Source organism: Dufourea novaeangliae, unplaced genomic scaffold, assembly GCF_001272555.1.
Source record: "Dufourea novaeangliae isolate 0120121106 unplaced genomic scaffold, ASM127255v1 scaffold75, whole genome shotgun sequence".
In the NCBI taxonomy this organism is placed as follows: domain Eukaryota; kingdom Metazoa; phylum Arthropoda; class Insecta; order Hymenoptera; family Halictidae; genus Dufourea; species Dufourea novaeangliae.
The window spans coordinates 353,251-380,091 of NW_015373946.1; the positions used below are offsets into that span (position 1 = coordinate 353,251).

General features: G+C 45.5%; 2 protein-coding genes across 6 annotated transcripts; one reads left to right on the top strand and one right to left on the bottom strand.

The window, feature by feature from the left end:
• Window positions 1-369: 369 nt before the first annotated feature.
• LOC107186087 (uncharacterized protein PF11_0213-like) lies at window positions 370-3,907 on the bottom strand. Its single transcript, XM_015573893.1, has 3 exons — window positions 3,739-3,907; window positions 3,455-3,654; window positions 370-3,389 (listed from the first exon to the last, which is right to left on the bottom strand). The coding sequence occupies exons 1-3, from the start codon at window positions 3,799-3,801 to the stop codon at window positions 530-532; spliced, it is 3,123 nt and encodes a 1,040-aa protein (XP_015429379.1). The 5' UTR covers window positions 3,802-3,907; the 3' UTR covers window positions 370-529.
• Window positions 3,908-5,862: 1,955 nt separating this feature from the next.
• LOC107186078 (afadin) lies at window positions 5,863-25,803 on the top strand. Of its 5 annotated transcripts, none has more exons than XM_015573883.1 (27): window positions 5,863-5,911; window positions 9,077-9,188; window positions 9,277-9,469; window positions 9,561-9,845; window positions 10,459-10,742; window positions 11,021-11,120; window positions 13,460-13,556; window positions 13,875-14,169; window positions 14,264-14,382; window positions 14,903-15,193; window positions 15,478-15,760; window positions 15,841-16,497; window positions 16,577-16,825; window positions 16,916-17,056; window positions 17,157-17,222; window positions 17,329-17,402; window positions 17,489-17,607; window positions 18,011-18,181; window positions 21,005-21,109; window positions 21,583-21,724; window positions 21,818-22,081; window positions 22,173-23,240; window positions 23,327-23,459; window positions 23,643-24,435; window positions 24,512-24,783; window positions 24,867-24,979; window positions 25,080-25,803. In XM_015573883.1, exons 2-27 carry the CDS (start codon window positions 9,078-9,080, stop codon window positions 25,366-25,368), a joined length of 6,714 nt encoding a protein of 2,237 aa, XP_015429369.1. In that variant the 5' UTR covers window positions 5,863-5,911; window position 9,077; the 3' UTR covers window positions 25,369-25,803. The 5 variants fall into 5 exon arrangements, with proteins under 5 accessions (XP_015429369.1, XP_015429365.1, XP_015429368.1 ...); XM_015573879.1 differs by lacking the exon at window positions 5,863-5,911 and adding an exon at window positions 7,584-7,646; XM_015573882.1 differs by lacking the exon at window positions 5,863-5,911 and adding an exon at window positions 7,584-7,646 and having other exon boundaries at window positions 18,014-18,181.
• Window positions 25,804-26,841: the final 1,038 nt, after the last annotated feature.

The window sequence follows — 26,841 nt, forward strand, 5'->3', positions numbered from 1 at the left end:
CTGGTAACGCATCAGCCGACCGCCCGTGAATTCATTTCAGAGGGTTCATTTAGAGAAACACACAATAGATCTAGGTGGTCGAGAGCGCACGTTTTGCCAAAAGCACGAGTCAGAAATTTATATTTCATTAACGGTTCAACAAAATACTGCTGTTGGTCGTTTTATTTTAAATAAACGATTTACACGCATGATCGCATCGCATCCAGTACGGTGCTATACCAATTTGCCCCTGAATACTATACATATACACAACGTATTTACAATATTTCATTAAAGTACTGATCAGCGCGAGCATTTTAGCGTGAGCAAGTAAGGTTTCATTCTAACGAATTGCAAATGCGAAAAATTCCAGTTCAAGGCATATCTCTGTTATTGCTGTTCTCGTAGAAACATAATAACATTGACGCGCGCCCTCCTCCTGCATCAACGAACCAGTATAGAGCGGCGTTCATCACGGTCGCCTGCACACATTTTTACATTATTATATTTACATTACAGAATTCCATTCCATTTTGTAACTAACGTCTGGTCAGCTATTATTAACACTGCGATTATTATTTATAAGAACAGTCATGTCCGCGTTACTGTTTGCTAAGCACACGGGTTTCCTGCGTCGTCGTGCAAACATAATTATTTTGCCCTGAACGTTCACAGACGTGGCCTTTCCGTTCGTACTATTCACTTTATCCGCCGACCTAATTGACTCATTTAGTAATTTCTGTTCTCTTACCGTACCTTTACCAAATTCGTTCTCATCCCCTGTTTTCTGATCTAAATTGCCTTTAACATTGTTTTCTTTCACCTTCTCTTCTTCACTAGCGATCTTACAGTCATTACTAATAGTTTTGCCGTCGATGTCGTCGCTATTACTCTTATTGTAATTATTGTGGTTACACCTACCATTAGTCTTATCACCATCTGAATCTTTGGAAGTGCTTACACTAAAGTTTTCATCGTTACCGTTACTTTCTTTTTCCCCAGACTGGATGGCATCACTTTGAGGAGTATTATCTGACTGGGTACTTCCTAAAAGACCTTCCGTTCTCAAGCTAACCGATGTTTTAGCGATTGCGAGATCAATCAAGAAATTATTTTCTAATACACTGACGTCAGTGTGCAATGCACAATTACTCTGCACCGCAAAGCCGTTCGTATTTTCCACGGCTGTTGTCACTGTTTGATTTTCGATACAATCGTTCCCGACAGAATCTTTGGGAACTTGTTGAAACGCATCCCTCAATTCGACTACTGTGTCCACCTTTTTATCTGCATGATGTACTTCAAGTGGCAAAGATTTCTCCACATTCGATTCGGTGAAGTTCGTCGAGCTAGGCTCCTCGAGTGTAATTTTGTACGTAAAATCATCATTTACTGATGTGTGTACCTTTGTACCGGCGAAGATGTGTTTTTTCTCTAGATCTTTGTCTAGATCTTCACTGCCAGGGGCGTAATCACGAATGAATTTTTCTATATTTTCTACGTTTTCCGTATTTTCGCTGTTTTCAATATTCGCAATATTCTCGACAATCTGGATATTCTCAACATTCTGGATATTCACGACATTCTCGACATTCGGGATATTCTCGACATTTTCGACATTCTCGATGTCCTCGATATTCTCAATGTTTTCATGACACTGTTCGCCCAACGATGTAACAACCGTGACCTGTTGTAAAACATCGCTATAAAGTGGCTGTAATTCATGAACCGATTCAGTTTTGACACTTTCGTCAATTTCCGAGTTCTTGTTTGCTATATCAAGCGAAACGGAGGATGCTGCTTCATCGATGCTCCTCCGAGAATCTTTTGATCTTCCGCGTTTCTTGTTTATGTTATTATTGCTGCTAATTGTATCGTCTCCTTCCTCGATCTTTTTCGAATCTTGTTTCTGGCGTTTCCGTAATTCACGATACACTTTCGAGGGGTTTTCGTTTTCCGTGAATTCGCGTTGATCCACTAGTCGGTCGATTTTCTTCAAGCAGTTGTTAGTTTCAGCGCTCCTTCCGCGTTTTGAGGTTTCCAAATGACGCGTACGTTCGGTGAGTTTTTCTGTGATAGAGTTTCGATGTGACGAGTACACATTGGACTCGTCTAACCTCTTGTCGCCCCGTTTCGTTAATTTATCCACAGGCTTAAATCTTCGAGATTCATAATTGTCGTACCGATCGCTGATGTATGCGTTGTCTGTGTTCCGCTCAGTCGTGGAACGTTTGGCTGAGACACGAGAATCGTACCATTCTTTCTTCATTGCTTTCGATTTGTCCACGCAATCGTAACGCTTCTCTATTTTTTCCCCGTGATCGGTGTACTTGTTGCATTTGTCTCTGGCGTACTTTTCCTCCCGGTATTTGGAGTACGAAGATTTATTTCCACGTGATCGATGATCCTTCGTTTCATTGACACGGCGATCCTCTTTTTGCTTGATTCGATGATATTCAATACTGCTAATCCGATAATCGTCTTTCCTCGATACCTCGGAGCTGCGATGGCTTGCATTCCTATCATCTAATGTACACGTTGAGCTTCCGGTCGGCTCGTAATGTCGTTTTGAGAAATATTCGTTAAGTTGCTTTTTATTGTAAAATGCATCGTTTTCGTCCTTTGTACTTCTTCTTTCACCGTTCTTAATTGGATCAATGGGACGACGGCTACGTTTCTCACTTTTTATACTAGAATTGTAAACATGTTCTCCATCTGAATGTGCAGTACGTCGCAACGCACAAGATTTATTGAAAGACTCAAATTTGTTATTGTTCGTGAAATCACGCTTTTCATTGGACATGTCAATAGTATCTTTACGAGTATCTACATCTTTTGACTCTGGTATATATTCCTCACTATCGGATTTAATGCGTTTCGCACCCACCCTTCCATTCTCGTTAACAATTTCATCGATTCTTCTCTTACCCGTGTAATTTCTATTGTCACATGGAAAATTTGTAGCAGTGTAATGTTCATCCTCAGAATATTGCTTTAGAGTGGGAGACTGCAGTTCTCTTGGAATGGGGGAATTAATCTTGCGTAGAGAACCATTTTCTTTATCACTTTCAGTTACGTATCCTTCAGTGGACACAACATTATTATTGTTACTGAATATGCTCGTTTGTTTATCTATTCTTTCCAAATTCTGCTCTTCCACCATTCTTTTACGCAGTCGTTCGCCAAACACTGTGAGGGGCTTTAAAGTGGGTGCGGTTATATTACAATCTTTGGGTAGATTATATGATACATCTGTTTCGAACAATGCATGATTATCTTGATTCAATGGTAAAGAAGTCTTGGCGGGCTTGCAACGAGTGCCTGCATTGATGTCACGAAATGTCGATTTACGGATAATGTGATCATTCGTTTTGATATACGCGCCCTTCCTGAATGTAAAATCGTCAACCCTGTAACAATTGTTTCAGGTTACGAAAATATCGTTAGGGTGACATAAGAAAAACTTCTTACTTACTTTCTTCTCAAATCATCGATCATCTTGTCCTTTCGTGCAATTTCTGCTTTTGCAGTCTTCAATAACGACGACAAATTGGTCTCCAAATTTTCGTTAACCTTTCGAAAATCTTCTAACTTTATTGTAAGTTCAGCAACGTGTTTCTTTAATTCTGCGTATTCGCGCGTAATATTTTCCTGTGTGCTTATTTCGGGTACGGACTATGGTGTCATATGAATTCAAGATGTGAAACATAACCTAACTTTAGAAAGAAAAGAAGAAAGTGCTGCACCTAGGATACTCACAGTTTCGTCAAACTTCGTATTGAAACTCGGTAAATCTTCATAAATATCTATATCATCCTCCATCTTTTTTTATTCTCCAATGCATGAAGTTGATCGAAAGGCATTCATCCTGCCGCTCCGGAATTATCGTCCATGCGAAGTATCGCGCCAATACTTCTATTCGTATGCACATGTGATGTACGTGAATACGAGCCACAAGCTTGTACAAAAGGACAAGGTATATTTATGTAGCATCATTCTTGACCTTTGTTGTAGTCGAATACGGCCGAGTACGTAAACTTATAATAAAGAATTATTTCGTTAATGTACGCCTTCTTACATAATTGTCGAGTATTTTAAAAATCATGTTTAAAAGTAACCAAAACGAATGAAACATACAGTAAATACATTAGATAACCATAGGTATTAACGTCCCATGAATATTATCAATACAATTGTATTAATCATTACAGTTGCTTTATACGTTTTTTTGTTCTACACCTTTATTTATTATCCTTCCCAGGATGGATAGAATCAACTATTGTAAGTAAAGAAATTTTTCCAAATGCAAAAATACGGGGAATATACACGGTGACCATCAACTATAAGAACAACAGATAGAGTTTCGTTGAACGATGCGACGAGTGTATACTCGATTACGGCATTACAGAGCATGGTAACGTTTTTCCTGGTAGAAGACACGTTCGCGCAGGCGCGTTTCGTATTTAGTCAGTGGTTCTCTGACCGGTTTCACTGAGCGTGACTGAGCGTGACAGTAAGCGACATGCAGTGGTTTTAACGGTACGTTTCAAGTGTGTCGCGTTGCAACATACAAATTGTTTCTAAGCCGGGTATGATATCAAGAAATAGATCAAGGCCCGCTTGCATGCAAGAATCGCGTGATTTGTGTATATTCGTAGATCGAAAACAATGAGATAGGAAACGCTGTAGTCGCTTACGGAAAGATGTTGACACGAGTGGTTTAAGATGGAACGACAGCGACCGACGCGACGGTATCGAGATGATCTGTGCTGTGGGTCCGGCTTGAGTAACTCAAGTATCTATACGTGTGAACGCGCGTGCGCTTGCGCGTGTGTGTAGGCTGGTATTCGCGCGAGCATAAGCGCGCTCGCGCTTGCGCGCACACTATGTACTCTGTACGGCCGTTGGATCGCGATGCTTACACATTTATGCTTAGATTATTGTGACCGAAATCTCGTGGTTTGTTAATTCTGTGATGATTTATATACGCTTGCACCGATGCAGTGATTGGTGATGCTAAATTCAGGATGCGTGATGTTTCTGGAATGGAAAGTGTAGAATGTGCGTCGTTGGAGCAGTTTTCCCCGATGTCAACTGAGTCGCGGCCACGAGGAGTGGAGTAGTCGCCAAAAGTGTGTCCCACATTCAAGAAAAAAAAGAACGACCAATTCTACAGAGGTTCGTACGTCTCGATGAACCGGTGATAATGAATATCTGTTTTAAATAAGCGTACTAAAAACGTAGGACAAAAGTAAATGGTCTTTGTTGTCTCTGCGATATAGTATATTGTGGTAAGCGCTCTCGCTTTGCTACACGTCTTTGATACGTGTATACGTAGGATATACACGTATGTACATACATTTATACATATACTTGTATCAACACCTGTGGTCAGTACGGTTTCTTAAACGTTCAGAACGTCAGCTTCCGAATTTTCTACGTGCATACTAATCTGCTAGTGATGGACGTTATCAGTAGCGCGTACATCTGCAGCTTTATGTTTTCGAAGATTTAGAAATTTGCGCATTATCTTTTGACGGGTTGACGCATCGAGTGAAAGTTGTAACCGAACGGCAAGGATTGGTTTTCATATCTGGTCGATCGAGACTATACTATAATTGCAAACGACCGAAAATCGTAACACAGTAATAGTTATGGATTAAACGTTATATCTCGTAAGCAAATAAAAGGAAAAAAGGCGAGACAATATCGCGCGTAAGAATGGTCTCGCTAAAGGCTTTCTGCGTCTTTTATAAATTTTTCGTGAGCTCATTCCCGCGATACTGCTCGAAGAAGAGCTCTTTTGAAAGATGTTCCAAAAGATTGCTGAATAATGAAACGAACCATCACGATTCATTTCTTTGACGTACGGGCTTGCGGGAAGAAGCTTGGGAGGAAAAAAGTGAAGGCTTTTCGAAAGAACGAACTGTGGGTACGTACAAACTTTGCAGTGGCTTATGCGTTCGTTCAACAAACTCGAACGAAGTAAGCAGGAAGCGGTTACTTAAGGGCAATAAACAGACTACCTCGTTCGAACATTTACTCTCGACTTGGATCTTCGGCAACTCGGATGCCGTAACTTTATTGTATATTTATAAATGCGATAAGCTTGCACGGTGATCATTTCTCACGGTTAAACTCACAATTTCCGTAGATCTCTACCAAATTGCTGTTTTGCCGCTCACCGGTTGCTTATACCGTGGAACACGAAGGGTCTGTTCGGTGTCTACGGTTGTAATGCCTAACGAAGTTACGGAAGAAGCCCTAAAATGAAAATGAGATTCGTTTCTCTAGTATTACGATGCCGTGACAACAAATGATATTTTATATTCATGTGAAAACTAGAGTAAAAACGTTTTTTGTGTTCTTGTAGATAATTCAAGTTGTAAGTATTATATAGTCGGTACTAATGGTAATAATAATCACAATAGGAGTAATAATGATCATAGTTTGCTATAAAAAATGTTGTTCATTAATTAGATGAACAAGCCGGGATTAGATAACAATCTGAACATTCGCTAATGATCCAAGAGAATTTCACTTTTTAATGCGACTGTACGGTAACGTAATAATCCGTGATGGATTGTCAAGGTTGTACCTCGGCTTGCTTTTTTATTTGTAATCATTCCGCGAAGGTATTTTGAGGTGATTTCGCAAAGACATTTTAATATCTATTAGAAACGTGTGTAAAACGACGACATTTACAAGGAACATTAAACCATATGATATACACGAGATGAAACGGAGAGTGAGGGAACGGATGAGATGAGACGAAACGGAACGAGACGAAACGGAGCGCAGCGAAGCTATCAGAGACGGCGGATCGGAGCAAACTATATCGTGCGGGATGACCAGAGGACAGGACAGAATAACCAGAGAATCGGAGGAAAAGAAAGAGAAGGGGAAAGAGAAAGTAGGGATAGAGAAGGAACGATGGGGGAAGGGGAACTACGGTGGGATTAAGAATGGTGGGGATACGGTGAAGCGAGAGAAGCGTGTTCTCCCACTCTTGAGGCCCAAGCATTTCCGAGTCCGTTCGCGTCGGCCAGTTGGTTGGTAATTACGCGACGAGAAATACGTTGGTAGTATTATGCGTAAAACTCGCTCGACTCGAAAGAGGACCGGAAAAATATTTCGTGTTTTTGGTAGAAAGAACAGATCGGGAAGGTATGGGATCGCGGGTCGATGGAAGTTCGCGAAATCGACGGTGTTTTCGGTAACAAGCCCCCACCCGTAACACCAAGCACGTTGAACGGTTACTATTTTCCCAAGGTAGAGAAAAATGTTCGCTCGCGACGATATTCAAGAGATATTTTTTCACGTTATCGAGTCGGTTCTACCAGATGATCGATCGACCTTATGGATCGTTCAGACGTGTATATTGTGTAAAAATTGCGCGTGGAGTGATCGTTGACGACTTCCATGAGTATAATATAGATTTAAAGCGCATTCGCAGTACATACGCGCAAAGATACTTTGGCGTTTCGCGATACGAATTACTGTCTTATTTTCAAGCTGAAAAATCTGTGCTTTCTTTCTTCGTTTCTTTTTTAATTATTATTATTATTCTTTCGCGGCATCAAGTTCAATTTGGATCAGCGTATTCGCATGTTTTGTGTCCACAGCGTTTACCTCGACCGCATTACGGGAATGACAGTCTCGGAAGAGTAAGTACGATGACGCACCTACCTGCTTTCCGTCTTTCTTCTTTCCTCTTTTTTTTTTTCCCTTGACGAAGCGTCTACCTAGAATCTTTGATCGCGTTCATTGCACAAATCTACCTCGTTTCACGCGTCTACGAATCTGCGTATATGTATTTTCTTGCATGCATGTTCGACTGCGCATAAATTGATTGTATATCTCTATTTTTCCCGTCGAATGCTACACGCTTTTTCGTGAACGTAAGTAACGGCTTGAGAACGTTCTCTGTCGAAAATTGTGCAGAGTAACAATCCTACACTTTCGTTCTCCCCGTTGATTATGCAAGTGTGACAGATAAGTAGCTGATTGCGAAGTTAGATATCGGGGGCTGATATTGGCGAGAAATTGGCACTTTAAAGAAATCGGAGGGAAAGGAGGACGTTCATTCTGGGAAATCGAAGAATCGAATGTAACGATGACCGTGAAATTATTATCGGTCAATGAATGGTTTAAGATCTGAAATATATTGTTTTTCAGAGAAGGGAGGGGGAATGTTTGTCTCGACGATAAAACGTAAGAAAATTATTGGATCGTCGTTGTCGGCATCGGCGGCGGCGGCGGCTCGTGAAAAAGTTCGCTCGTGGGAGATATTGGGTGGGGAGGAAAACGGGAATTGGTTCAGTCGGTGTTTGAAAGAATCGCGATCACGGTGCCGAGGGTGGTTCTACATGCTGCGTGGAGGGTACTCGAGCGTGTTCGAGTTACTCAAGCGCGCTTTTAAGGTTTTAAAACCGGGCACAGTCGGAGAAGAGATAGGAATGCATGGTATGCGGACTCGCTCGTGGACAGCGTACCGCTCCCGAGCTGGCCCGATTCGATTCGACGAGGATTCCCGAGGAACGTCGAGCCGGGTCGATCGTATCCGATCCGAACCGATTCCTTGCACCTCGGCACGTCTGTATATACCTCCGAGTGTCCCTTCGGCATCGCTTCTCCGTCGCTTTGGGTTAACTACATATACACTCAATCGTGGATTTTCGAACGGTTCGCGATTATCGATTTATCGAACGTTGCGAAAATGGGTTCACACCGGGGATTCACGACTTTTCTCCTTGTTTCAACCCTGATCCAAATAAGCGAATGCGCTTTGTCACGGTTCTTCTACCGATTAACGCCGGCAGTATCGGAAAGAGAAGGAAAAAGAGACAACAAGTAGTTGTGACGCTTGGACAAGATAACAGGTGGCGTAACGAGAAATATTAGTCATTTCGAAAAGTAGCTCTGACAACTCGCAAAACGAGAGATGCGAAACACGTGATTCTGTCCACGGTTTACGTACCAGAGAAACTGAATGTGGGCAACACTAGAATTGTACAAAAAGTATATGGATTTCTCTGTTGTTTTTTTCTTTTCGTTCGATAATTGATTCGCGGTTGTGTTTTGTTCTTTTCCGCAGGATGGCCACAGAGCTGGCGAATAAAAAAGCCGAGCGGGAGGCTCTGCGGGGCGTGATTCAACAGTGGAATGCGAATCGGTTGGATTTGTTCGAGCTTTCGGAACCGAACGAGGTGAGTATCCGATTATTTATGGAGGGTACAACATAGAAATCACACGTGTGCAAATTTTCGAACGTTCACCGGATGATTTTCTTCGCAGGACTTGGAGTTTCACGGGGTGATGCGATTTTACTTTCAAGATAGCGGTCAGAAGGTCGCGACCAAATGCATTAGAGTAGCATCGGACGCAACGAGTCAAGCGGTGATCGAAACGCTTATCGAGAAATTTCGACCGGACATGCGAATGCTCTCGGTTCCGGAGTACGCTCTGTATGAGATTCACGAGAACGGTGGTAAGTGTCTGTGTGATGTCGGCAGAAAACCCTTTTGCTTCATTCCCGTTCGACACACGTACCGATCGCAACATTACATATTCGCTTGTAGAGGAACGGAAGCTTGGCCTCGACGAGAAACCTTTACTGGTCCAATTGAACTGGCACATCGACGATCGCGAGGGACGTTTCCTTCTGCGACGAATCGACGACAAGACAAACGCCCAGGGCGTTGGTTTCTCGTCCGCGGACGGATCCAGCTTCCGTAGGAAACTAAGCAAACGTGAGAAGAAACAGATGAAGAAGCAAGAGAAGCTCAGCCGGCTGAAGAGCGTGGAACAGGACGAAAACGCGGCGCCTGCCGATCAGAACGGCGTGGCGGAGAAACTTTACACGGGTAAGCGGATAAAGTCAGGTTATTAGATTTTAGGGCGTTCGATTCTACGTACATATGTCGATGCGTCGTTGTAAACTTGTCGGTGATGTGTTAGCGGTCTTATTCTTGAGCCAGACTTATTTACGTCGATGCCAGTTATGCGCTTCGTTATTACCGTTCCAATATCGACGATCGGCGGCACCTTTCCGAGACAATCATGGTTCAGAAACATATACTAATTATTTAATATACATTCTATGTACGTGAAATACGCGGGAGGTTCACGAGCGATAAGGATTTAATGTGTATATATATGTGTGTAACACCGTCGAGTTGCACAAGTTTGTTCGATGAAACTATTTGAACGGGTATTACCGCCGGTGTACGTCTGCGAGCGATAGAACGTTATCGACGTGTCGATATCGTTGCGATTCCAACGTATATTTTATGACTTATTCGCACGATAAACTGTAAGGTCCGTGGGTGTTTTTAGAGAGGGAAGAGATGCGAAACAGGGTGAAACGGAACCAGGCACCAGCCGTCCGTCCGCGTGTGTGTATGTGTGTATACGTGTAACGATTTAAACATGGGTATCCTGGAAGGATAATAAGGACAGCTCCGTTGTCGTTTTCAGAATTGCCGGAAACAAGCTTTACGAGAAGCATCTCGAATCCGGAAGCGGTAATGCGAAGACGACGCCAGCAGAAACTGGAAAGAAAATTACAGCAGTTTCGCAGCAAAGACGGCGGCCCGGACACAGGCGGAACATTGAAGATATACGGGGAGGCGCTCTGCAAGGACGTCCCGTATAAAACGTTGCTTCTGAGCGTACGGGACTCGGCTGTTCAGGTTGTACGGGAGATGCTCTCCAAGTACGGATTGGAAAAGGTCGATCCGCAGCAGTATTGTCTGGTGCAGGTCAGCTAATAATTCGTTAATTAAGTTGCTTTTACGCTGCTCGAAACAATTAGGGGATCGCCTAACAAATAGAATTTCTAGAAAGAAACAAACGAAGAGAATGCTATACCTATATAATGCCAGTATGATTTAGTTTTGATTTTATAAACAATCATCCTAGAATTCTACGCCGTATATCTGCGATATACGATCCTCTAAATTCTTTCGACCAGTATACATATTTCTGTTCCGTAATCCGTTTCCATGATCGATCGTTCACATTTGACTTAATGGCTCAGGTGAACAGCGAGAACACCGGCGGTGGAACGCAACAGGAATATATTTTGGACGACGACGAATGCCCTCTCGCCATTCTTATGAATCATCCTTCGGCACGCGGTAAGCTGGATTTTATTATATCCGGAAAAATCTTTCACGGGACCGTTGACGACCAATGATTCCCGAGGATCGATTTGTCGATGTTTGGGTACTAATTTGAAAAAGTCTGGTAGCCGTCTGATAGTGGATTGCGATTCGAGATCGGATATTAAAAATACGGGGAAGAACCCTGATGAAAATCAATCAACGAAGGGAACGGAAGAAAACACCGTGTGACGGACGACGCCCGATACACACGGATACCTCGCGTTAGGTTGCTTTTATTAGTTCGTTTGTACCGAGTTGCGCTGGTCGGTGACGACTGACGGGGTCGACGAGTCGACGGACGAGAACGCATGCGCTTTGACCCTTCTCTCCGTTCGTTCGTTTGTTCGTGCGACGAACCAACGATCGCCCGCACACACACGATACACGCTTCGTCTCCACCAATGTTCAAGTTCAGTCGCGCTAAACGCTCACGCGGTTCAACTTCGTGTTCCGGTTTCGTCGTTCTCCTGGACGCCCCGGAACCATAGAGTGTCGGGACCAACCTCCGTGAACGACACGGAGAACGAACTGACGACGCTAAAGGATCCGTTCCCCCTCGAAAGGATCGATACACGATTTTCGTTTCCAAATATACACAAGTTTCGGTGGAACGTATAACATACACAAGTAACGATGAAACGAAATCGTTTGGCCGATGATACGCGACACCGTGCGTTATCGACCGCGAAGCAGTATCGTTGCGAGAAAGTTTGGACGGATGGTACGCGGTAAAGCCCGTCGAGAAACCGTGTGTTTTCGGTTCTCCGCACGATACGGAATACGCCACTACGAAAATGGGGTGATCGTGTGAACACCGCCGCGTCGATCCAAGTGCAACCTGCCCGGATGTGAAAACGCGCGCGGCGTGTGTGTATATGTGTACGTGTGTCTGTTATCGGAATCTTTTTTTTCCGGGAATCTGGAAGTTTACCTTTCGATCCGCGCCGATACTTATGACTTTGAATCGAAGCATGTAAGATAACGAAAGAAGAAGGGGGAGCGAGATAGCATTCCGGGTAGCGGCGGGGGGCCGCCGAAATTTCATGCGATAATCGTACAGAGACGAGAAATGAAGAAGGGACCTGATGAAACGTAGAGGACCAACATTTTAATAAATTATCGTCGACTGTTAAAAAGGGGACCAGGGAGGAAACTATTTAGGGACCATTGCACCTAGAATCGGTGCTATTTTTTACGCAACATGATGGATTGGGGAATTAGACGTAAGATTTATTACCTTGTTCTTACGGTTGCCCCTGTTTTCGTAATTGTAGACCAGACCTTCGTACACCAGTTGTGATCGATTTCTGTGTAACCTTTGCACGGAGTTTATCGACTTGATGCAGCCCCCAGCCACGTATATACCGTGTTCGTTTACGATAGAATCGAAGTTTCTATATCGCGTGAAAAATTCGCTCGTCACGATTGCGCCAACCTCGATCTGACTTCGATTAAGATACTTAAACATTATCCGTGAACAGATTTCCAAATTGATCTTTCGTTCGTATTGTAAATTCTTCGTTCTTGTCTTCGTCACGTTTCTCTAGGCATCAGTTCGATCCGTATTTGTTTTCGTGAAGCTTCCGATGTTTCAACAGTGACGTTGTTTTAACCGTGTCGACGCACGTGGACGAACTATGTAGGTCAGCTGGACACGCGACACCCAAAGACATCAGAAATCGGCGTCGATATTTAGCGACAACGATAAAACACGCACGATTCTTGTCGTTTCAATCCTGCGTGACTGAATTGCGTTTGTTTCGAGTATATCCTGTGGTGTCGAAGAACCATGGATGAGAATATCAGTCAGAAAAAACTTCTTTTTCATTTTCCGTTCCCGTTTTCGCATCCGATCGAGCGTCTCTTAAAATTTAGATGAAGAACAACTCGTGAAGCTACCATGTTACTTTCACGAATACAATTTGCGACATTTGATTCAAATTCCTGCCCAATCTTTGTTGTACAAACATAAAAATAGAATGTACAGTAAATCATTGATGAGTGTTCGAAGGTTCCACGGCACTGAACGTTTAGACATCATCCCCACCAATGGGAGCTTGACTGGTTCTACGGTACCTCCTCTCCCCAGTGGTGGGGATGTCGTTTGAAGATTCAGTGCCGTGGAGTCTTCGAACACTCGTTAATGATTTACTATAATGTCTTGTTTATCGATGTTCCATTCCCCTTGCTAGGTTAATTAGTCCCTTAACTCATAGGAGTTAACGTGTACACAGGAACACTGTATCTCGTATTTGTATACATATATATAGATGTACATAACAACGCGTTTTTTTTTCTGGCATGGTTTTTAGGTTCAATTATGTTCCATGTACGGAGAAGACCGGCGGATTACGTGCCCCGGAAGCGAAAGAAAAAACCTAACGGCAAATGGAACGAGCTCGATCACAGGTTCGTGAAAGGATAATACGCGTTAATGTACTCTCACGAGCAAACTCTGCCTCCTTTAGGGGAAAAAGCAATATAGGGATAAGGGCTACCTACCGCTTGATAAATTTATTTCAAATACTGAAATATTGGCATAAATTTCAGTAACTCCGAAACCAAGTGGTGGGACATCTTTCCCTTATGTCACTTTTTTCCTTTAGAGGAAACCGTGTTTGTTCGTCAGTGTATGTAGTGCACAGAGACCCGTCAGATTAAATATAAGAACAGAGGAGGACACAAGCGAGCGTTGTGTAGTAAATTTCCGGAATTCGACATCCGTAGGTACGAGGACGAGAGATTACCGTTCTTGTTGGAATTGAATCCGGACGGTAGCGATATTCCCCACGGGACCGGAGCCAGACACCGGTTGCAGCCCAACGTGACAGAGGTGGGTTCGGAAAGGCCGATAGGTCCGCAGGCGGTTCAAGCACAAACACTCACGTTGACTGGGCCCACTGTGATGCCGCGACACTGTGTCATAGCTTTCACCGAGAATATCGTCACTCTGACACCTTGCTCCAGAGACGCCCACACGTACGTTAACAATCAGAGGATCCATCAGACAACGATACTTCAGGTAATGTGTGTCACGTGATAATGTTTCGACGATTTTCTTTTTGCGTGTAGTGTTGTTCGTTTTCTCTAACAAAATAACACATCCACGTTCGTAGAATGGCGCGATCGTGAAATTCGGCAGACTACACACCTTTCGATTCATCGATCCAGCGCCCGAGGATCGTATCAGGCAACGTCATGATTCCGGAAGGCAGATCGAGTACGGCTACGAACGGTAAGGGATCATTGAAATCAACGAAACACGGTTGTGCTTGTTCCCCGTTGTTCCCCCGCTTGTAATCCGATATACACACGGACACGCGTGACTCGAGGCATGAGACAGAGAGAGAAAGAACGATGGTTACTGAACGAATAGACACGCAGTGAGTCTGGGTAAGTGAGTCGATACGGATGCGTACGGGATCGGGAAGAGCAAGCGAATTAGTCTTGGTCACGGCACACGAGATCACGTTCAAGAGGATACAAGGTGAGAGTAGATGTGAATGTAGTAGTCGAGTAGAGAGGAAAAGAACAAGTACAAGTTCAAACAGAGAAAAGAGTACTGGTGCCCCAGAGTGTGTTTTGTATATGTTGTTTTTTTTTTGTATAAACACGGAATGTTACTGTTCCTGTATTCGAGTCTTTTTTTTGTTGTTTTTCTTTTTTTTTTTTTTCACTTGGTTTCTTTTGTTGGACTTTCGCTTCTCCCCGTTGGGTTTTTCTTTTCCTGCACGCGGCCTGCTTTTGTACCGTAGACGATCCCCAGAGTTGACCATTCAAGAGACGAGCATGGAAAGATACGGTTCTTCTGTGCCCGGCACACCGAACGGCGGGCAACAGATGAACCAGGCGCAAGGCCAACGGAGCCAGGATCAAACTTCCCATATGTCTAGTCAGAGCAAGTCAACGCCCCTCACCGGCACTGTTGTTTGCCATCCCCGAAGCCCGAACCATGGTGCAGAATCCACGCACAATTACGAGACCACCTTCGATCTGGACGGGAATGTCGAGACTGCGAGTCTGACCAGCAGCAGGGATGGTAACAGGTAACAGGCTGCTTTACCATCAAGGGACCAAACAAAAAAATCAAAAAACATGAGAAAAAACTGTGGGTATAGGGATACGCAAGAGGGTGTGTGTATAGGTGTAGGTGGTAGAGCGGGCGCGCGTGCGTGGAAACCTTTTGTCGAGTTTCGATCATTCTTCCGCGGCTCTGTGTAACAAGAGAAACACCACCTCGGGAACTGCGCGCGACGACGACGACGACGACGGCGTCACGCGGTTACGACTTAAACATTGTTAACGGGGACACACTTTTCTGTCTCGACAGGACATTGCAAAACGATCGACAACAACCACGTGGAACGGATCCGATACTGCCGGCGGTGCTGGAGTTTCTCGAGGAAACAGAGGAGACGTTTTTCCACGCGGTGATCACGGACGTGGAACCGTCCGCGCCGCAGTTTAAGCTCGCCCCGACGTATACGCTCTATTTGGCGGCGCGATACCGCGCGAGCACCCATTACAGGCCGGAATTACAGCCCACGGAGAGAGCGCATAGATTAACGGTGATGTTAAGTAATGTCGCCGGTATGATACACCGGGTGATCCAGGTGAAAATTGCGCCAAATGGTTGGAAAACGCGCCAAATGGTAAATCACGGGTCTGATAACAATTGTTGTCTCGTCGACAGGAACGGTACATGGACGCGTCATCGCTGGCTCTGTGGTTAGCAAACGGTTCGGAGTTGTTGCACATGCTGAAGAACGATCGTCACGTCGGTGCGTTCTCGACCAGGGCCCAGGATATCCTGACGGAGGCGGTTCACGAGGCGTTCGCGTCGTTGGTACGTTGTATCTCGCTCGAGCTAGCGCCGGCGATGTCACAGTTCATGGCCGACGCCGACGAACCCGCCAAGGAGGCCGGCGTATTGCAGATCTTCTCGAGTACGATGGCACTGTTGAGGCGGTGCCGTGTGAACGCCGCCCTGACCATTCAGTTGTTCAGTCATCTATTTCACACGATAAACGCGACCGCATTCAATGCGCTGGTCTCGAACGCGAATCTGTGCGTGAGGTGGTTCGGTCGCCGACTGAAAGCCAGATTGAACGCTCTCGAGACATGGGCGGAGAGGCAGGGACTCGAGCTGGCGAGTCAATGTCATCTGGCGACGATCATGCAGGCCACCCATCTGCTGCAAGCGCCGAAATACAACGCGGAGGAATTGGCGACGTTGAGCTCGACCTGTTTCAAGCTAAATTCCCTTCAGGTTAGGGCGTTGTTGCAGAAATATCAGCCGGCCGCGGATGAGCCGAGACTTCCCGCGGAGCTGATCGAAAATGTAGTCAGAGTAAGTGGGGATCGATGAATGATGGTCGTTGACTGTCTTTTCCTCGACTCGTCCTGTTACATTGCGTTTGAATATTCAGGTGACGGAAGGTGTGGCCGACACGCTCGCGCGCGCCGATGGCAGGGAGATTCGACTCGAGGAAGAATCCACTCTCGGCCTGGCTCTTCTTCTTCCCGAGGATGGATACAGTTGCGAGGTGATCCGAGGTGTGCCGCCGGGCCTCGCGGAATTTTTAGCACCCTTACAACGGGACGGTTTGTGTCGAATGGCGGCGCAGCCGACGAGCAGCGGATACTGGACCATATATATGATAGATCATCATAACAACGTGAGTCCTTTCGTTCGATCCTTTCAGGGGAGACTCTGTCGATGATCGTCGACGGGACGCTTTAATGAAACATTTGAGTTTTTGTCGCAGTTTCGCAGTCCCAGCGCGATGAGCAACCGGTCTGGAAGCTATTCCTGTAACGTCGGACCTAATCCGGTTCAGCCGGAGATTCACGTGATAAAGTTACACAAATCAACCAACGGAATGGGCTTGAGTATCGTCGCGGCGAAAGTATGCTATCATTCATCTTGTCTCCCACACATGTTTGTCAGTGTTTCGCGTTATATATTTTATTAGAAAATATGATCGTGATTCTGATTGCGTTTTACAGGGTGCCGGTCAAGATAGACTCGGAATATACATCAAAAGCGTTGTCGCGGGCGGTGCCGCCGATGCTGTGAGTACCGATTAGTGCCATAATAATCACACGAATTAATTATAATATACCATAGCCAATATTCTCTGAACTTCCTTTCACGATTGTGTCGCGACGATATTCGCAGGACGGTAGATTAACGGCTGGCGATCAGTTGCTGAAGGTGGACGGTCAGAGCCTGGTTGGAATCACGCAAGAAAAGTGAGTGCAGATTATTCGCCGACGAGTCAACGATATATTTATTTTTTTTTGTCGTAATATGCAGCCACACTTTACATTTTCCTCAGAGCTGCCGAGTACTTGGTGCGTACCGGTCCCATAGTGACCCTCGAAGTTGCCAAACAAGGTGCCATATACCATGGACTGGCCACTCTGTTATCCCAACCCTCGCCAGTCATGACCAGAGGTACGAATGTTCATCCTCTTGTACGTCTTATTCCGCTTTTTCTCTCATGCATACCTACCCACCACACAGATATTCTACTTCATTCGACGAGACTTTGGCGGTTTCGGGTTTGCCTCTGCCAACAACTGTCCGTAATAACCTTCAAAGCTCCCATCGAGAAACGTAGTATCGCGAGGCGAGCAAACGGATCTCTTTTTGTCGTATCGATCGCGAATCAGCTTCGTTCCTCGATTGACCGTTATGGAAAAAATATTCCACGATGCTTTGACGCTTCACTAAACGACCGTGATTCTCGCCTCCGCGCGTTACGCGTCTCAACCCGGCTCGTGCGTTAAACTCTTAGCCCAGTAACGCAATTCCGAATAACGCTTCACTAACGCTTCACTAACTCATTATTCTCAAGCAGTGCACAAGGTTCGACCCAAGTCCGAGCACTTGGACGCTTCTTCGATGGTACAGGAAACGAACGGACAGCCATCCACGTCGCATTCGATGGGTAATTTGTTGACCGTGCCAAGACGCTCGATAGACTCAGGGACACGTACGATCCACGACCAAATACCACCAGCACCAGGTGCGAATCTATCTCCGAGTCCTCAGGGGCGAACTTCCTACGGTTACGATTCCGTGTGCGATCCTTCCCGCGTCTCGAACAGAACGGACGACCCGTGTCGTCGCGTTTCACTGAATGATTTTGAATTGTGTGTTCCACACGGCGATAAGTCGACGCCTCGATGTATCGACCCGACAATCGAGGCTGACGACCACGACGCCGCGACGATACACGTGAAATGTCCGTTGCGGATGGAAAGAGACGAAGCTGCTCTCGTCACGGTTCCGTGGTCCACGCAAGACACTCCGTCTTGGCGTGCACGAGGAGCCGGTCCTCCTCCGTTCTCACACGATAATTCGCAGGATTTGATCGATTCGAGCGTCCGTCAGCTCTGTCCGCCCGTTCACTCCCGGATCAGTGTTCCGAGCACGACGACCGCGACCAGCATGCCCGCGCGTGACACTCCGGAATTTTCCACCGCGGTGAACAACACTCTCGACAAAAGCTTGTCTCTCGACTCTATACCGTATATCGATCAAACCCCCGAAATTCTGCCGCACGAGCCGACGGTCGAATCTGACGAATTCGACGAATTAGTCGAACTGGACGAATTGAACATGTTGGACGAACTGGACGAACGTTTGTCGAACGGTCACGAGGGTGGCACCACAATCTCGCGAGTCTGTTCTATGGACTCGCTTCGCCGATTCGAGTCGATTGTCATCGGCGAGACTGAGAAAAAATGTAAATCAACAATGAAGAAAGACAGACAGCGATTAGCGAAGGAAGAATATCTCGAACCTGAATGTCCAATTGTACGAGAACGAAACGTCGATGGCAAGTCAGAGAACGATGACGGTGATAGGATGAAAAAATCGACAAATCGTGGAGCGAGAATTGGGAAACAAGTTGTGACTCCCAAGAAATTTACCACGATCCCGGAATTGAATCTCGACCTGTCCGGCCTAGACAGCGACACTTCGAGCGACGTGTCGAGCTTCGACAAGTGTTGGAAATCACCGGAAGATGTACGCCTCGGGTGCGGTAGAGTGGCGGCTCTGGCGAAACATTTTTCGAAGCTCGCCAACGCGAACACGATCGGGGCAGTCGGGCTGGCTGGTGCGTACCGGAAATGTGCGTCCGAACCGAACTTCGTCTCGCGTGAAGTGTACGAGATACGGTCGAGGCATCGTTTTCCGGCGGTCGACAAAGAGTATCTGTCCGAATTGAATTTAAGACGAAGGATGTCTTCGATTCGTGGTGACAACGACCGTGATTCACGGTCTGCTCGTCGTGGATCGGAGGAAAACCGAACGAGCAGCAGAGACAGGCTGTCGTTGTCGGAACAACGACGGATCATAGAACAGCTCGAGAAAATGTCGAATCTCGACGACGCGAGCGGTCCATGGCCATCTTGCCAATCGAGCGAAAACATCGTCGTGTCCTCGACTAACCTCGTCGGACTCGATTCGACGATCGACAGTAGATTGTCGAGGCAATTTTCTAGTTCCTATCCAGTAGCCCTGGAGAAGTCAGGCCTGCCACCAGACGGGACCAATTTACAACGACGTTCACAAAGTTCCTTCGCCCAGGATGCATCCTCACACGTAAACGTTAATAGCGCAGGGGATAAGATTCGTGCGGGATTTTCTTTGGTTGCTTGTCAATGGAACGACGCTTCAGTCGACGAATCAGGACGGAGTAAACGACAGAACGATAAAACTCGGCCACGTGTTGACGAAGAGGTAATTTCGTGTAAGGACATTGACGTCTCGCGACACCACCGCACCGAGGATACCTCAAGGTGTCTTGTTCTTGTCGACAACAATTTGTCACGGAGCACGAGACAAGGTGTTCCAGAAACGAACAATTGTCGATCGAATAATTTCAGCCGAATCGAAAATAAAATAACGAACAACGACGAGGACCAAGAGAACGCGTCGCCCGATCCGATCGACGAGACAAAGGCGAATGGGTCGAACTTGTATCGACGGAAGTTGAGCGATCGGACAATACGCACGAGACTAGATCGAAGCTCTGTGCAGGTCGATTTAATTTTACGTAAGCAACCGAAAGAATGCTCGAGTTTCTTGAATTTCTTTGACGTGCCTGCCGCGGAAATTTGAACGTCATAGACGGCCCACGCTTGTGAATATTCACCTATATACGTATAGAGAAACTGAGAAAGCTCGGTGCCGAGCTTTACACGCCAATTCGTCCAACTATTCACCACGCATGATAAAAAAATCCGTGTCGTTGAACGATGATTTCGTTTGTTTTCGTTAATTTTCCGTTGTTCCCGTGCGTAACAAGATTCGAGCGATAGAACGGCTGAATGCAAAGCAAAACTGCAAAAAATGCTGACCCGTTCACTGTTTCACCGTAGACGCTGTCTGTCGCCTATATACGTACTATTTATTTTCCTTTAAAGGTTATTTTTATCAATCTCACGAACGTATTATAGTTGGTTTTCTTGACTTTGTCGAGACGTTGTTCGAATGAATGCTGCACTATGCCAACAGACTAAACGTTGTCAATGCACGAGAATACCTCTCCACAGTGACGGGCTAATAACCAATTGGACAATACGAGAATGTGATCCAGCTTAATTTCGTGCACAATTGTGTCTTACTTATCGTTGTTCGTTTAACGCACTATCGCTTTCGTTTACGTCTATTCGGGCGGTTCACACGAGTGCTTTTGTCGTAGGTGCACGTCGCATGCTGCCCGTTTGCACATTCATGCTTGTTTTATCTGTCTGTCTGTTTTTCTTTCTATCGTCTCGTACGAGTTCGATCGCGGAGCTGAAACAAACGTATTTTCTGCATCTTGTGCTTATCGCAGGGCCTCGTCGCATGAGTGAACGAGACTTACCTTCACGGCTTGGACGCGACACAACTGCTCCGCAGCAACAAATTCATACCAGCAAGTCCGTGCCAGCGTTGCACAGTAAGTAATTTCACGGCGACCTAATCTCACCCAACCAACGTGTCCCCCTCTTTCTTTCTCGAACACTCTATCTCTTTTTATATCGCACTCTTCGTTACATTTGTATTCGATTGACGAATATGTTTAACTTGAACGTTTCGAAGCTATCATTTGATGATTAAACAGTTCCGTTATAAAATTACTCTGGGCGTCGATATTTAGATAACAGATTATGTTGTATTCTGTAGAGTAGAGCTGGGCAATTGCTGCCCCGAGAGCGGAATTCTCTCTCCCTGGTTACTCCCAGTGTGGTCCTCTGCCGCAACTCGAAGGAGCCACCGGAGGGACCATAGTGGAGATAACCCTAGAGGAGGAATTTTGCTCTCGGAGCAGTAATTGCCCAGTTCGCTGCTCTAGAGTATTTATTTGTTACTTCAAATAAAGAACAGGTAGAAGGAAGGGGAAAATCTTATGGATTAATTACTTGTATGCAGATGTGGGCACCGAAGGAAAGCAGCAACACGAGGTATTCAATCCTGGTTACAGTAGAACGTCGTCCAGTAACAGCGTCACTCCACCAGTTGCTCAACCGCCTTCAATATCAGCGATCAACGGCACGACATCGCTACGTTCTCGGTAAATATCGTTTTCATTTTTTTTTCTTCTAATTTGTTACACTTTCACTCTTGGACCGCATAACGATATTTCCTCGTCTTTGTTTCGCAATAGCTCGAGTCATAACCTGAATGACCCGATAAGAATCGGAACGTTGCCACCGAGCGGTCTCGTGAGTAGACAACAATCATCGCCAAATTTGAATCCCTGTCCTCCGACTACCGGGAGTAGCAACAGTACGAACGCGCTCGGAATCGCCCCTCCGAATGCTTTGCACACCAACGAAGCCGAGAGGTTTTACCAGAATCTGAGCGTGTACAGAAGTCAAGACGCATTGGCGAAACAACGATGCAGCCCGTCGCAACATTTGGAGGAAAGGTACTGAAATCTCGTTCACGTTCGTTTTGCTGCCGAAACTATGCGATTAATGATCTTTCAACAAGGCCGAACGTTTTTCTCGTTTTTCTAGAAACCCTTTGCAATTGCAAAAGAGTTCGAGGGGTTCTCAGAGTTCGTTGAATCGGCCAGGCACGTTCGAAACGAACCAGCCAAGAGACAGACCGATATCCGCCTATGTCTCTCAAGTCCAGCAACAGTCTTATCTCGGTAACCAATCGCAGCAGCAAGGCACCGGACCGCCTCCGAGGTCGCAGTCCTCGCGAGACATAATACGACAAGAGGCGAAGCTTCAGGAAATGCAAGAGGAGGTGAGAAGGCGGGAATTGCGTGGCAATGTACCAGCTCCGGTTCCGGTCTCGGTCCCGATGCCCGTCCCGAGTCTGGGCCCGACCGCTCAGTATCGTCCTGCTGCGTACAACGTAAAATCACCGGTTAACCCTCAGTCCACGAATTCGGTGGTGAGACCGATAAAATCGATCGGTTCTTCGCCGAACGCGGGAGCGAATCCATCGGTGACCGCATCCGCTGCGATCATAGCACCGACATCTGGCCATACAGCTAGACAAACGCCCGGTACGAATTACGGCTACATGGACTCGCAATATGGCCATTACGTGGTTCAGTACGGAAAGTCTCCGCCGTCCCATCAGCATCAGCATTTACATCAACACCAGTATCAGCATCAACACCAGCATCAGCATCAGCTACAGTCACCAGGTCAGCTTCAGCCTCAACATATGCATCAACACCAACACCAACATCAGCATCAGCATCAGAGCATGCAGCAACCGAGTCTGGGACACGTTCAATATAGCGCGCCACCGTCCAGGGGAAAAGCTGACACGACGCGTTTGCAGCCAAACGGCGGGATGCCGGAATACACGGATCCGAATCGACATTTTACCATCGGATCGCAATATTACTTGAATGGCAGCTCTGACCTACGAAACGATCAGTATTCCTGCGAAACTGGCATGAACAGAACGCAAACGATGCCGGAACCAGTCAATTCCGTTCAGCCCAATGAAATCACGCCGATACGACCAGCCCTCCCGGAAGAAACTTTCAGGGAGAGCCCTCCGCCACCACCCCCGAACACGTCCACGCATCCCCTTTACCAGAAGCAGTCGGACACGAGGTACAGTTCCTTGATACGCTTTTAGCCTTTGCGATCAGAGGAAAACGCCGGCACGTTTAATGACCAGTTGTTTTCTCGGCCAACAGGTACAACGCGAGTATGCAAGACCCACCCCGAGGGGGATACTATACAGCGAATGGAACCGCGGGAACGATGTTGCAGCCGCGACAGTATCAGTATAGCGCCACGAACCCATGGCAGCGAGAAGAAAAGGAGAAGGTACGATAGACTAGTAAGAATCACATAAAATAGAAACAGCTTCATTGATAAGCACAAAGAGAAAAACAAAACGGACGACACGCGTTGGTACGTGCGGCGAGCTTGTCAAACTTGTTGATACTGTACGTTTACGAACGGTCAAAGGTAAACAAAAAAAAATGTTATCTTTGTAAAATTATTTAGGAACAAGCGCTCAGAAGAGAAGCCGCGAGGCAGTGGCGGGATCAACAAATAGCCGATCTGAGCGCGTTACCTCACAGAACCTCGCAACAGGACGAGCAACTTCGGGCTCTTCAGTTAGAAAGAGATTTCCAAAAGAGAGCCGAGGAAGCTGCCAATCAACAGGACGACGACGAAGAAAGCAACGATCTGGATGCCGAGAGTCTACAGCGAGTTCACGGTTTGCTTCGCGCGGCGAACATTCAGGACCGGAATAATTTGCAGGAACAGCAGAATCCAAGTTTGTCCAGGGCGAATGTTACCAGTCAACCCGTACGAGGAACTCATGCTCTGCAAACACTTAACGTTGCGCCTCCCACTGGGACTCAGCAATCGTCCCAGAATGTTTCAAACATTCCCATGTCACAGCAAGAGAATTCGGCGGCGTTGCATCTGTCGCAAAATCTTCAACGCGAGCAACCTAACCAAATGCAAAACAACGTTGGACAAATGCCGATGTCCTCTTTGATTCACATGGCTGTTTCTCAGAAGTCCTCTTTGCCTGCTTCCTCTCAGTCTACACACGAGGACAAAGAAGCGCAGCGTAGACAAGATGAACTTAAACGAAAACAAATGGAATTTGACGAAACTCTGAAGAAGAAAGAAGAAGAAGCTAAACAGCAGCAGCAACAGCCACATCCACAAGCATATCAGCAACAGCAGCAGCCGCAATCCCAACACAAAAATCAACAGCAACCATTGCACCCTAGTATATTGCGATTAGAGAACTTGGTTATCAATGGGCCTAATGTATCTTGTAAGTAAAATCTACGATGCGATCGATGGAAATAAAAAGAAATAAAGGGAGACCTATTTATACATGTACTTTCTAGCAAGTCAAAATGGGAACAACGAAGCACCTTTGCCACCGGAACGGGGTTCCAGTTACGCGGTTATGTCGCAACAGGGTGCTCTCAGATCGAGTAACATAAATGCGTCTAGTATAATGCAATTGACCCATACCCAACAACCAACGTCCATTAAGAGGGTCTCATTCCACGACTCAAACGCAAACATGGAATCGATGCAGCGAAACGTTCCGTCTGGAAATTTAATCGGCACCGCTCCATCCACGATCATGGACATTATCGCAGAGGATCCAAATGTAAGATCCGCCGATTCTAATGTGTTCCTATTTTTACTGCGTCAAAAGATTCATTTCGTATGATTTCAATCCCATGGTTTTAGAATTTCATCAGCGATGCAGAAAGTTTACTGGCATCCCCAAAGACACCAGAGGGATCCAGCATGCCGCTTCAGGGTAACACGCCCGGTGTAATAGGCGCTCAGGAGGTTTACAAGTAACGTTATGTCGTTCCTATCGCATTGTCGCTTTTACCGTTTGTTGATTACTGTCCGATACACGATTGAAGGTCTTTATCGTTCAATTGGTCTGTTCAGGGATCCAAGACAGAGACGATTGGCAGAGAAGCAAAAACTACAGCAGAATGCCCCAGTTGGACCCGTCCCTGAAAAACTCAGTTTCAAAGAAAAAATGAAAATGTTTGCTATGGAAACCGGCGAGGATGGAACACCGCGGGACAAAGTAAAAATTTCCCGTGCTCAGCGCGAGATCGATAACATAGGAAACTCGACCACTTTAAACAGCAATAAGAATAATAACAACAACAATAACGGAGGCAGTAATCCTACGACCGTCAGTAACAACAACCACAACAATAGAAATTAAGACTGAAAATCTAAATCAGTTTTCGTCACGAATGCTTGGTTTTTATCATATACCACACCTGGTAGAGACAAAGCACGATCCACCTTCGAATATCAAACTGTCGAGGATGACATCAGAGAGCATTCACGTGTGTTTTGCCTTCCTCTACGATTACGTTACTCGACATGACACGCGAGGTTTCATGTATATACGTCGTTCCATATATCGTTCGCAACCGTCCTTAACTGCAACAAATTCCGGCCGAGAATGCGAACGAGACTAAATAGCGATAGAATTATTAAGGATAAAGGTGTTCGCACAGCTTAATCGTTCCTCGATTTCGCCAATGGTCGATACAACACTCGACGTACTCGATTTGTCTCGTTGTTTTCTACTTCTTCACGCTTTACTTCTTCTTGTTTGGACTATTGATTCCATGAACGTAACGAAGCTGTGCCCAACGAATGCAATTCATGCGAGAAAATATCGTTCTGAGGCTCAGAACTTTTGTGTACGTCCACTTTATCTATGGCAGCAAACAATAGAAAGAGAGTAGAGTATTTTACGAATGTACATAGGTAGTATTAACTTAACTTTTAAAACTACTTGTTGTTTACGATGTTGCTTCGTATTTATATTCGATACCGCATTTACCGTACCTAAGTGATACGGAGTTTCTTGGCGTTACGCATACATACATGTAGGTTTTTCGTTATCGAGTCACAAGGCAATATAGCTTTAACGCGATAGAACGTGCTTAAACGGACTCATCGAACCCGGCAGCTTTAAAGTAGAGAAAATATGTATGATGCGCGTCCAGTCTAAGGAAATGCACGTATCTATCTTTGAGTGCGGTCATATATTATTGCATTTATAGACCTAACTACTCGATAACTATACCTTTTCCATTTTCGTATCGTTTCGGTTCAGTTCACGCTGTCGGTGGTCGTGCGACATTCCATTTTGTGCCTTTTAATATTAACTACGAGTAACCAGACAAGTAATATTTTTCCTTCGAATGATTTAAGGAAAAATTATTCAAGCCTAGAAAACGACCAACTGTGACATTGTTTTCGGTACCCCTGTTCGTTAAATTGTTTTTCGCCAACAGAACGAGCATTTGGAGGATTGGAGAACTCGCGCATATAGTTTCGTCGAACCGTCGAGAAGACGACAAAACAAACATAGAATATATGTAGAAAGTAAAGAAAATTGTCCTTGTTGTGTATAGCAAACGTATAATATATCTGCACTATATTTTTTGCTAATGTGTATTTTCACGTTTCGTCGAGGCGAAATCAATTCGTTGATGACTTATAAAAGAAAGAAAAATGAAACGAGTACTCTACGATTGTAAATCCTTCGCAGGTATCGTTGCAATTTATTCTATACGTTACTGATAATGCGTTTAGAGATCGTATATTTTCTGATTATTGTAAACGAAAATAGGATGTGAATAAGAGATATGAAAAACAAGTCACTTGTAATTCTAAT